Source organism: Electrona antarctica, assembly GCF_951216825.1.
Source record: "Electrona antarctica genome assembly, chromosome: 19".
NCBI classification, from domain to species: Eukaryota; Metazoa; Chordata; class Actinopteri; order Myctophiformes; family Myctophidae; genus Electrona; species Electrona antarctica.
The window spans coordinates 3,924,273-3,936,458 of NC_136800.1; the positions used below are offsets into that span (position 1 = coordinate 3,924,273).

At 41.9% G+C, this 12,186-nt stretch overlaps 1 protein-coding gene and 1 long non-coding RNA gene across 3 annotated transcripts; both read right to left on the reverse strand.

Annotated features, from left to right (window-relative positions):
- Positions 1-3,255: 3,255 nt before the first annotated feature.
- On the reverse strand, positions 3,256-4,603 carry LOC306943673 (uncharacterized protein). 2 transcript variants are annotated; one of them, XR_013792440.1, is made up of 4 exons: positions 4,456-4,603; positions 4,164-4,280; positions 3,910-4,011; positions 3,256-3,541 (listed from the first exon to the last, which is right to left on the reverse strand). XR_013792440.1 is itself a non-coding variant. In XM_079530181.1 (4 exons), the coding sequence occupies exons 1-4, from the start codon at positions 4,600-4,602 to the stop codon at positions 3,410-3,412; spliced, it is 501 nt and encodes a 166-aa protein (XP_079386307.1). In that variant the 5' UTR covers position 4,603; the 3' UTR covers positions 3,256-3,409. The 2 variants fall into 2 exon arrangements, 1 of the variants encoding a protein (XP_079386307.1); XM_079530181.1 differs by having other exon boundaries at positions 3,256-3,544.
- Positions 4,604-6,260: 1,657 nt separating this feature from the next.
- Positions 6,261-11,884, reverse strand: LOC306943676. Its single transcript, XR_013792442.1, has 4 exons — positions 11,739-11,884; positions 11,489-11,605; positions 11,236-11,337; positions 6,261-6,622 (listed from the first exon to the last, which is right to left on the reverse strand). It is a non-coding gene; the product is annotated as an uncharacterized lncRNA (long non-coding RNA).
- Between the last annotated feature and the right edge of the window lie 302 nt (positions 11,885-12,186).

Here is a 12,186-nt window from a genome sequence, read left to right on the forward strand (position 1 = left end):
ATTACTTTCCAACTTTTTGGAAAGTAATTCAGCCAAACACCTTGTGCAAGGATGTGTATTCGTGATACTTAGGCTACATTTTGTTGTATAGGCCTAGCCACAAATAAATTGGGCTATACTGTGTGAAGTGAGGGACGACCAGATTTTTGGAGGCATGTTGTGAAAAATGAAATAAATGTATTATTATAATAATATATATAATAATTTATTATTTACACTATTTATATCAGCAAGATGACATCTCAAGTTGTCATTTACAGCCCTAAACAAACATTAAAGTCCATAGACTTGGCTGGCACGTGACTTGATTTCGGAAAGCCATGCATTGGAGTGGATAGCGCCCCGATACAATACATTGTTATAATTCATTCATGAAATTCCCTCCCCAATGTATTGTAATAGAATCAATTCAATGTAATGGCTCATTCCTTTTAAGAGAAGTATATAACACATAGCCTAATGATGGATAACACTCACAACAGTTAGGCCTTCATTGGTGCCGGAAGACGTGATGGGATGGGATCACTGTCAAGGATGTAAATTTTATTACTTAAGCAGTGTTGGCGTTTACTTGGCCCTCTAGGATCTAGGATGGGCTTTCCCCTAATGCCTATGACTGACAGCAGCAGGCCTCGTGCCATGGGCCTCGATTTAAACCCCCCCGAAACTCTAGCAGAGCGTCCTCCTCCTCCCCACTGCTGCTACTTTCTGTGGCTTCATCCTCTTCTGTCCACAGTTTGGAATAATTAGATCTGGGTTGTCTAAGGCCAGTTAGACTATCTTAATGGCACTTAACTTGCTAAATTACCATTTACAATGCATCTGTGTCACTACCAAATAAGAGGACAGGACAGCTGGAGCGGCAGTTTTCACATGCATTTGTCATTTACTACTCTGCTCAACCTTCAAACCTTTAGCCAGTGGCATGCACCACAGGTAGGGACAGAGGGGGAAGTGCCCCTCACCTTTTGGTCTCAGGATTTAAAAGATCCCGAGAGCAAAAGTACCGGTATGTCAATAAACAACATGGTTTGTGGCAGAAATGTATGTTATTCACATTCACTCACTCCTATTCTGGCCACCCTACATTGGCTGCCTGTCTCGTTCAGAATCAATTTTAAAATATTGTTATTCACCTTCAAGGCTATATAGTATAGGTCCTGCAGCTTTGCTCCATTGTACATTTCAGACTTACTTGACCCTTATGAGCCAGCTCGCGAGTTAAGATCATCTGGTAAGGCTCTTCTTACCATAACATCAGGTTGCAAAAGAACTATAGGCGACCGGGCCTTTGCAATCCGGGCACCGTCACCCTGGGACACCCTTCCCATGGAGATCAGGCTTGCTGAGTCTGCCTCATTTTAAATCGCTCCTAAAGAGTCGTTTTTACAAACCTCTTTTTAACCCCTTGCCCATGTGATTTTGTGTCTTTTTATTGTTATGTGTTTTAATATTTCTATTTTGTATTTTGTGCCTATTTGAAGTCTGCTGTGTTATTTGATCTATGCTATGTTTTTTTGTTTCTTTTTGTTAAGCACTTTGTGAGAAATTGTGAACCTGTTCTTAAAAGGTGCTATACAAATGAAGATTTATTGCGACCATATGTCGCATTTACTATGAAATCGTACATTTTTTGTCCGTCAGTGTATCACTCAAAATCCCCATTCCCCATACATGGGAAAGCCCCCATATATGGTGCCCAGCCCAGGTCTCATGACATCACGGGACATCATCAGCGATGGATATCCCTGAAAACTCTAGACGGGCCTACCCCAAAGTTATGAATGCACCCGGCGAAAACTAGAGTTCTCAACAGGCCTGAAAATTAAGACCGAGCCACACTTTGGGAAGCACTTGCATAGATTATTTAGTCTGCAGGAGAGTAGAGAGAGAAGTATTTTCCTCAGGCCTTACAACACATGAAAATGTACTTTCTCTGATAACCTACTGAGAGTTCACATGACCTCAGACATTTTCAGAGTAAGGTCAGGTCCATCATGTTTGGAGCTGACACATGGGTGCTTTAAAAAGAAGTGGTATGTAGCCTATATGTTCAAGTAAGGGTCTGGTGCACTATTCATATACAGTGTGTATTTATATATTCATATATTCAACATATAAGCTTGAAGTGTGTGTGTGTGTGTGTGTGTGTGTGTGTGTGTGTGAGAGAGTCAGAGAGAGGGGGAGAGGAATGAACAGTAGATGACAGTAGTGACGCCATAATATTAATTACACCAAATTAAAACTTAATGTTGGTCTGCATATATGATATGTGTGATATGATATGACTGTCATACTTCCTAACCCCCCTGCACAGCATCTACAACATTAACTATAACTTAATTGGACCTATGGAGGAGCGGCAAAAATTGGCATTTTAGTGTTGTGGTGGTACTTTTAGAAGTGGGGGGAGTTTTAAGACATGTGCACACGCACATGCACGCGCATTTGCGCATGCAGACGTGTAAATAGCCAATTTAGAAACATAAAAGTAAACGACATATTTTTGGCAAAAAAATATGTCTAACTTAAAGCTGTTTAGAGTATCCATAGTACTGGTACGCTTTGTTTTACATGGCCAAACTGTGTTTCACAGAATTAAGCAATTTCCTCTTTGAATTGTATGAGTCGTGGCCTTGTGTAATGGCCTGGCATGGCCTTGTGTAACTGCAAAAAATACAGCAATGAAGACATACCACCACATGGAACAATCTTATCATTAATGGGAATGGCACAATCAATACGATTGGCAAAATACCAGTAGTTGATTAACTGACTTATAGCCTAGCATATAGTTAAGACATGTTTTATACCTCTGCATCTTCATATGGATATTAATTGCAGGCTTCCAGAGGGCATCTTGCCTCATAATACCAGTATAGCAACCTGGAAGGAAATCATAACCAGTAGCAAACAGCATAAGTATCCTATTTGGCACTACTGTGTGCAATTATGTTATCTAAAAGCACCCAATCAACAAATTAGCGACTTACAATAACACATGACAATTATAATACACTATGATCCTAACAAAATGTTTTGAGTCTATTAGCACAAGAAAATAAAAATCTGTGAGTGACCAGCATTTATCAACAAGTCATTATTTTACTGTCTGCACTGGATTACTGGTCACTCAAATAATTATTCTGTTGTTAGCAATCCGAAAAACCTGCTCTACTTTTGCCGGGAATACCAGGTTTGCTTGGCACTTGGCAGTCAGTGAAGTGAAGTAAGAAATGAACAAATCTTGGTTTGTTTTGTGAGAATAGTACTTTTAATACAAATTACAAAAATACAGCATGTTTAGAAAAGTTGGTCAAATGAACAGCAGTTTACAAAATAAAAATATCCAGTATATTTCAATGAAGCAAAAAACAACAACAACCAGACTGTCATAAATTTGTGTTGTTTATGCAGTTTGAGTTCCGCTGTTTCCTTTGTTTCCATTTCCAGCAATCGAGGAGCCAGATCCAGGACGGCCTCGTCGACCTCCTCGACCTCTTCGACCACCTCGACCACCGCTTCTTCTTGTCCTGATCTTCTTCTGTCATTTCAGGAGACAAGAGATCGAGTAACAGTCTGGTTAATATTTAGTTGTACGATGGTGTCCTGTGTCGAAAATAGCAGATCTACAAGTTCATAACACAACGTGATGCAACACTTTGTGGGCTTGTAGATCTGATTCCTTTTTTTGTGTGGAACACCTTCGTACAACAAAGGTGTGCATTTTTCTGGTTTTGTTCTTTTGTATAACTGAAGATTGTTTCTAGTGTGTTACTTGATGCCTGCCTACAGTATGTGTCATTCAAAGGTCAAAGGAATATCATCTGAATTCTCAAATAGAATACCGGTACTATAGCATCTTTAAACACTACAGATATTGGTCACGGTCTGCATGCAATTATGTACCTGCAAATCTTGTTCTTCCACATCACATCTGATTTCAAAGGCACTGATCTCGTCAACGTCTTGAACTGGGTGAGTAACATCCATGTCGCACAACATTATTTTCTGAAAAAAAGACATTTTCATTAATTATTTTATTGAAGACCTGAAGAACATACTGTATTTCACTCTGAACACAAGGTGTTGACCAAACACTCTTCATAGTTGCAGTCGCCTTTCAATTATAAATTCTTTCTTATATAGCTACTTAAACGTACCCCATGTTTCTTCAGAGAACACGATGTGTCACTTGTGGAGTTACACTCTGTCTCTTGTGCAGTAAATATCAGCCTTCTGAAAGAAACGGCAGATAGGTCGGCATCCTCGGGCTGCAGCTGTCATAAAATAAAATAGATAAGATGAGATCAATCTTTATTCATTCCCAGGAAGAAATTAATGTCAAAATCTGCAAAGAAAATAAGCTATTGGAAGTGTCAGTGTAATATTCCAATATGTTGTTTTGCCTAGAGTTTGTGCAAATACAAGTAGTAGGTCTTCTGACATACTCACAGTTTCAATTTGGACATCATTGTGAAGCAGGCGGTAGTTCTGCAGAGGAAATTTGAGGTTTAGGATGAAGTCTTCATAGTTGGGTTCAGCTCTAGCCAGCAAAGCAAGCAGAGCAAGAGTGAAGAACAATGTCATTTGAGTCTTCATCTTTGTGTCTATTTCCTAAACTGTACGGTGGTAGTGCTTATATACAGTGGTTGACTCTTGCAGAATTTCCATTTTTGAGCAATCCAAGATGGGGAAATCGGTGTCCCCTACAGCCCAGGAAAAAAAACATAGCTTACCGTAACAGGGTCAAAGGTTCACAGGTAGAGTCAGGATTTTCACAAGAGGAGAAATCATTTTTTTGTAAATTGTGAGCTTTAGAACTACAAACTATAAAGAAAACATCATATGTAATAGAACCGTTCATGGTTGTTTGTTAGTGTTTATCATTTTGACAGTTCATGTGTTGGTACAAAACAATTACAAAGAGGAATTTGCTTCACATGTTACAACACATATCTTGCAATATGTCTATAGAAAATGTTCATGTCAAAGCAATATCTCAAGAGATTGCGTTAATATGAACGGTAATTGGATGTTTTTAATTTTCCACAATTTCAACATCTATTGCAAAATTAATTTCTTTCAGTTTATCATCAACAATGATGGGGCCGTACCCTTTGTTAAATCAAGCACCTTCTTTTGGGTAGAATCTAAAATTGCTTATTCATTAGTTTGAGCTTGTTAACCACTTAAACACTTTACAGTGACTTTTCAGTTTTCACTCTGCATTAAATATCTTCAAGTTTTCCCCAAAATATTATTATATCGTCAGCAGACCAATGACTGACTAATTCATTAATTATTCTGCATTGTCAATTATTGATACATTAGTGGTGCATTTGTTATTGATTGATTTATTGACAGTTTGCAGAATTACAGTACATTTCAAGCACAACTCAATACAAAGACTGTTAACTAGTGGACTGTTAGTGGACGACCCAATAAAGCATTACACTCGTTTATAAGAGGGTCCACCTTGTTCAATTCATCAAAACATTTAGAGACGTGCAAATATACACTTCTATATAGCCAAAGAACAGAACAGGAATTCATCATAAAGGAGGTGAAACGGGAAAAGAAACATATACAGTGAGGGGGAAAAGGGGTGGGTGGGGTGGGGGGATTCTGATTTTACGGGGGCGTTTCGAATTGCAGCCCTTTGAGAGCGGTTTTGAAGTAGTCAAGGGATTCGCATGTCTAGGTAGCCTGGCTAATAAGCCAGACCGAATCAGCCGTTGGCAAAGAAAAAATTGCCTGCCGGCGGATTACAGTCTGGAGAGGCTCAAAAAAAGCGAAAATAAATTAGTCCCTTGTTTGTGGCGAATCTGGGTTGCACATTGTTTTTTGCACTCCACTCCCTCTGGTGTTGTGGGTGTGGACGTTAACATTAAGGAAGTATTTAGACAGGAACATGGGTATCTTGGTGGTGTAGCGAATCTTGTGGACCAGACCCATTGCAAGATGCTGTACTCGGTCGTCGACCCTAAGCCATTCCAGCCTGTCAAAGTGGGCAGGGGTGAGGCCAAGTAGGAGCCTGACCAGTTTGTTTTGGGAAGTCCGGAGCCTTGTTTTAAGGGCCTTTGAGGTGCTGTGGTACCAAGAGGTGCATGCATAGTCGAAGAAACCTTGTACGAGGGCTCCTGTTAGGGTCTTCAAGGTGGTTTTGTTGACCAGTGAGATCCTGGGAATACCAGGTTTGTTTGGCACTCAGTGAAGTGAAGTAAGAATTGAACAAAAACATTGAAAAAATGTTTTTGTGAGAACAGTACTTTAATACACATTACAAAAATACAGAATGTTCAAGAAATCAAATGAACAGCAGTTTACAAAATAAAAATATCCAGTATATTTCAATGAAGCAACGGCAACCATACAGTACCAGTTGCTCCCAGCAAAAAACAACAACAACGAGACTGTCATAATGTTGTGTTGTTTATGCAGTTCGAGGTCCGTTGTTTCCTCCGTTTCCAACTTTAACAACGTTAGCAACCAAGGAGCCAGATCCAGTACGGTCTCCTCCCTTTCGACCTCGTCTAAAGGGAGGAGGTCTTCCCTTTCCACCACGACCGCTGCGTCCGGAGCTTTGGCCAGACTTGCTTCTTCTTGTCCTGATCTTCTTCTGTCATTACAGGAGACAAGAGATCAAGTAAAAGCCTGGTTAATATTTAGTTGTACGATGGTGTCGAAAATAGCAGATCTACAAGTTCATAACACAACGTGATGTAACACTTTGTGGGCTTGTAGATCTGATTACCTTTTTGTGTGGAACACCTTCGTACAACAAAGTAGCCTATACGTCTGGCATAATGGACAGTGACACTTAGGGAAAAGGTGTGCATTTTTCTGGTTATTTTAAAGGGGAATACCACTCATTTTCAACATGTTACTATGCCATTGATATACCTTAGAGCTGTTGTGTGGAAATAATAAAAAAGTCCCCCCATTCTGTGTTTCCTAGAACTGGAGGTATGAAAAAACCCATTAACATGGTGAATCACATCTTGATGACATCAAGATGTGATTCACCATGTTAATGTTAGACACACATTAGACAACTAACTGAGCTGTTCTGCCTGGCTTCCATAGTAAATGCGCCCTCTGGTGGCGGGTGGTGTCACACAGACAGACAAACATGTTCTGCCTGGCTTCCATAGTTAGGGCTCACTGAATTCGCAAAGAATCTCCATGACATAGGCCTACCCGCGAATGTGGTTACCACAATTCAGGGGGCCAGGGCTCCGTCCACCATCAAGGTCACGGTGTACGACATAGCATGGAAGGTTTTTGAGCGCTCGAACAGGGAGGTTCTTACTTTCTACAAGAACTCCTAGATAAAGGCAATTCCTTTTCCTCGCTGAAGGTAAACCTGGTGGCCATATCGTCTTATTGGCCACATTGGCATAGACAACAAGGCCCTGAGTGAGGACACCCTCATAAGGCGGTTTATGAAGGGTGCGTGTAAATTACGCCCGGTGACCCGGTGACCTTGGCTGGGTTTCCCAAACGCATATGGTGTAAGACTTGTAGTGCTGCACATGCTCAGATGCCCTCTATAGGCCTCACACAGAAGCCTGTGAACATAGACATTTCATGCATAGATGTGCCACGCAATGGTAGGCCTCAGGCCTGGTATGGTAGGCCTCAGGTCTACCATTCTGAAATTTAATTTGTTTTTTAAGAGCAAAGAGAGCCTACTGTCAGCTGTCCAGCAGTCCAAATATTATTAAATTACATTTCAGAATGGTAGACCTGAGGCCTATCATACCAGGCCTAAGGCCTGAGGCCTATACCATACCAGGGCTGCGTTCGAATTGCTAGGGTTGTTCCCTACTCCCTACACGGGGATCCAGACTCAGTGGACTCTAATAGTGATGATTTCTCCCTGTATGGGGAGCACCAAGTCTGACGTCAATATCGGTAGAGGGCACTATAGGTCTGCGAGTTCATGTACTTTTTATTTGCATTGTAATCCCCATAGGGTTTTTTCAGATCGCCTCATATAAGAACTGTTTGAAAAATAAACAAATCATCCTTCATATTTGGGTATGAAGAATCAATTGACTACCAGTCAAAACGCTGCTGCTGAATTTTTGCTAGGAACAGACTGTATCAAATAAGTGACTGCAGGCTGTCACCTCCCTGACAAGGACAGTTTGTTAAATTATTTTAGAAAGGGATGAATGAAAAAAATAGGTTAATGAAAATATGTTTGCAGGCATTTAGGCCTATGATAAAAAGGTAATTCTTTTAAAATAACATAGGCCTATGATTATTATCAATAAATTAATATTATATCCATTATCCAGCAATATGCGCACCACCTTGACAATATGAAACCATCAGCAGCATGATTAACCACATGAACCCCCGCTAAACCTGGGGGGGGGATACGGCAAAAATAGCTGATCTATAAGCAACGTCCGTGTTGTGAGCTTGTAGATCGGGTACATTTGGTAAAGAATTACCAAAAGTAGCCGATCTACAAGCTCTGCTCTCAATACGGACGTTTGGTGTTTAACAGAAACAGCAGTCCAATAAATTACTATCTAGGCCTACATAATGCAGTTTTAATGTATTTATCGCAATTCAATGAAATATTAGATAACATATATTTTTTCATGGCAGGAATTAATGATATTAATAAAACATATGTTCGTGACACAATTAATGTGTCTCACATGCATGTATTTAGCCTACGTTTGTGATAAAGAATCTCGCAAATATATTCTACAGCAAGCAACTAATTCCTCTCCTCATGCACTGGGCCTGGGTGATACAATGAATCAGATTAGTAATAGTATTGCAAATTAATTGTTTTATTATAAATAAAATAAAACAATTGCAAATAAATGCACAGATCATTTGTCTCGAGATCTGTAGCTTCGAGATCCGCCAGGGAAGAAAAGAGGGGAAAACGAACGTTTAAAAAGTACATTTGTGTTGATTTCTTTCGCTGGTTCAACTTCTGCCTCTTCTGAGTTGGAGCCATGCATGCAGAAGCAGCGCACGTGCATGTGCGCTCAAGAGCGAGCTTGCGCAATGCATTATGGGGTAGATTTGCTTCGCTGTGTTTGTGTAGTGACCATCGGATGGTCCCTACAATTCCCGGTGCATTGTGGGATACTTCAGTCCACTACATTAGGGTGCAAAAAATGCTCACTACACATTCGGACACTATAACAAAATGGCGGAACCCCAAAGTAGTGCACTATATGGGGCATAGGGAATGAATTCGAACGCAGCCCAGGCCTCAGGCCTGAGGCCTACCATTGCGTGGCACATCTATGCACGAAATGTCTATGTTCACAGGCTTCTGTGTGCGGCCTAGAGGGCATCTGAGCATGTGCAGCATTACAAGTCTTACACCATATGCTTTTGGGAAACCCAGCCAATGTCTGTAAGTCCGGACTGCACGGTGTTTAATGGAGTGCGTGCGTTTGGTCCGACGAGTCATTGGTCCGAAATACGACAACCCACCTCAAACCCTAACCTAACCATAACCGCAAGCACGGGAGCAGGCGCTAGTCCGAGGTGCGGACGCATGTCGAACCAATGCTCCGTCGGACCATAGTATGCCTCCCGTTTAATGAGGACAAGACTAGGGTGACGGTTAAACCTAACCCAGCATTTGTCCCCAAGAACTCCAATGCCACTATTGTGCCGGTGGACCTGAGGTCCTTCCACCCTCCTCCTTTCGCGTCAGCTGAGGATGAGAGGTTACACACTTTGTGCCCAGTCAGGGCCATACGGGTGTACATGGCCAGAACGGTTTCCTTCAGGAAAGGAAGTCAGTTATTTGTGGCATGGGGAACTAGAGCCATGGGGAAGCCGGTGACTAAGGTCAGGCTGTCCCAATGGCTCGTGGAGGCCATTCAGATGGCTTACTCCAGCAGTGGTGCTCTACCACAGGGGTTCTCAACGTTTTTGGCCGGGGACCCCCGGAAATGCTTTGGCAATGTCTCGGGACCCCCGCCCCGCCCCCTCCCGACCCCCAATATAAATTGACTGCTACAATAACCTTAAACCATTTTGGGCGGGAACCCCTTTTGATGTTTTAAGCATTGTTATAATTTAGCTATTGAAAAATAGCAGATCTACAAGCTCATAGCGCGCCACCGAGTGGCGCGCTATGAACTTGTAGGTCTGCTATTTTTGAAAAATCGTGATTTTTTTTTTTTTTTTTTTGAAAATATATTGGGGACCCCCCAAAATAATTTGGCGACCCCCCGAGGGGTCGCGACCCACGGGTTGAGAACCCCTGCTCTACCACCTGTGGGGTTGAGGGCTAACTCTACCAGCAGCACCCTGGGCTCTATACAAGGGCATTTCGGTGCAGGATGTTTGTTTGGCGGCGAACTGGTCGTCGCCTTCAACTTTTGCAAGATATTACAACCTGGACGTTACCGAGCTCTCAGTGGCTCATGCAGTCCTACAGGTTGCTGAGGAGCGTGTGAACCACCCTCAGGCCCCCTAATGAGGGGTTGAGACCAGTATGGTCAGGTCAGGGCTTGGGCAACTGCGGTTGCCAGGCTCCTGGCAAGTGTGAGAGGCCTTTGGGCCAGGGACCCGTTGGGCCTTGAGATTATCTCTCCAACTCGGACCAAGGTCTGACTGGTAGATTGATAGATCCCAGGGGAGGCGTGTTCACCGCCCAAGGACACGTTCAGCCAGGGATAGTTGCTCTCTCTCTCTTAGTGATAACGAAGGGAGTGTATGAGTCTCACAAGCGTATCTAAAGCCAATGTTAGCAGTTAAAATAACTGGAGGTTATATAATGACCGTGATTATTTAACCATAACATTTGCGATAGATACGCCGGGTGGCCCTTCTCGCTTGCTTTTTGCAGAAGCGGAAGCGGAAGATTTAAGAAGGGTTTATTCCCTCGCGAGCAGGAGCGCGCTGCGTCATCACGCACAAAGCCCGTGGCCTTAAAGCATCAGGCCGCGGGAGTGTATAATACACATTTTCTGTAAAATGGAACAATTTGGATGTTCTCACAAGCGTATCTATCGCAAATGTTATGGTTAAATAACCACGGTTATTATATAACCTCCAGTTTTGTTCTTTTGTATAACTGAAGATTGTTTCTAGTGTGTTACTTGATGCCTGCCTACAGTATGTGTCATTCAAAGGTCAAAGGAATATCATCTGAATTCTCAAATAGAATACCGGTACTATAGCATCTTTAAACACTACAGATATTGGTCACGGTCTGCATGCAATTATATGTACCTGCAAATCTTGTTCTGCCACATCACATCTGATTTCAAAGGCACTGATCTCGTCAACGTCTTGAACTGGGAGAGTAACATCCATGTCGCACAACATTATTTTCTGAAAAAAGACATTTTCATTATTTGTTTTATTGAAGACCTGAAGAACATACTGTATTTCACTCTGAACACAAGGTGTTGACCAAACACTCTTCATAGTTGCAGTCGCCTTTCAATTATAAATTATTTCTTATATAGCTACTTAAACGTACCCCATGTTTCTTCAGAGAACACGATGTGTCACTTGTGGAGTTACACTCTGTCTCTTGTGCAGTAAACATCAGCCTTCTGAAAGAAACGGCAGATAGGTCGGCATCCTCGGGCTGCAGCTGTCATAAAATAAAATAGATAAGATGAGATCAATCTTTATTCATTCCCAGGAAGAAATTAATGTCAAAATCTGCAATATGTTGTTTTGCCTAGAGTTTGTGCAAATAAAAGTAGGTCTTCTGACATACTCACAATTTCAATTTGGACATCATTGTGAAGCAGGCGGTAGTTCTGCAGAGGAAATTTGAGGTTTAAGATGAAGTCTTCATAGTTGGGTTCAGCTCTAGCCAGCAAAGCAAGCAGAGCAAGAGTGAAGAACAATGTCATTTGAGTCTTCATCTTTGCGTCTATTTCCTAAACTGTACGGTGGTAGTGCTTATATACAGTGGTTGACTCATGCAGAATTTCCATTGTTGAGCAATCCAGGATTGGGGAAATCTGTGCCCCCTACAGCCCAGGAAAGAAAACATAGCTTACCGTAACAGGGTCAAAGGTTCACAGGTAGAGTCAGGATTTTCACAAGAGGAGAAATCGTTTTTTTTTGCATCACTGCATGCCTGGCTGACATGGCTGCATGCCTGGCTGACATCTCACAGTGGATGTCCTCCAACCACCTCAAGCTGAACCCAGACAAGACTGA

Coding starts and splice junctions, on each gene's coding strand:
- LOC306943673 (XM_079530181.1), bottom strand. CDS start 4,602: ATGAAGACTCAAATGACATTGTTCTTCACTCTTGCTCTGCTTGCTTTG. Junction 4,012..4,163: donor GTTCTCTGAAGAAACATGGG/GTACGTTTAAGT, acceptor TCTTTTTTTCAG/AAAATAATGTTGTGCGACAT. Junction 3,545..3,909: donor TGGAAGAACAAGATTTGCAG/GTACATAATTGC, acceptor CTGAAATGACAG/AAGAAGATCAGGACAAGAAG.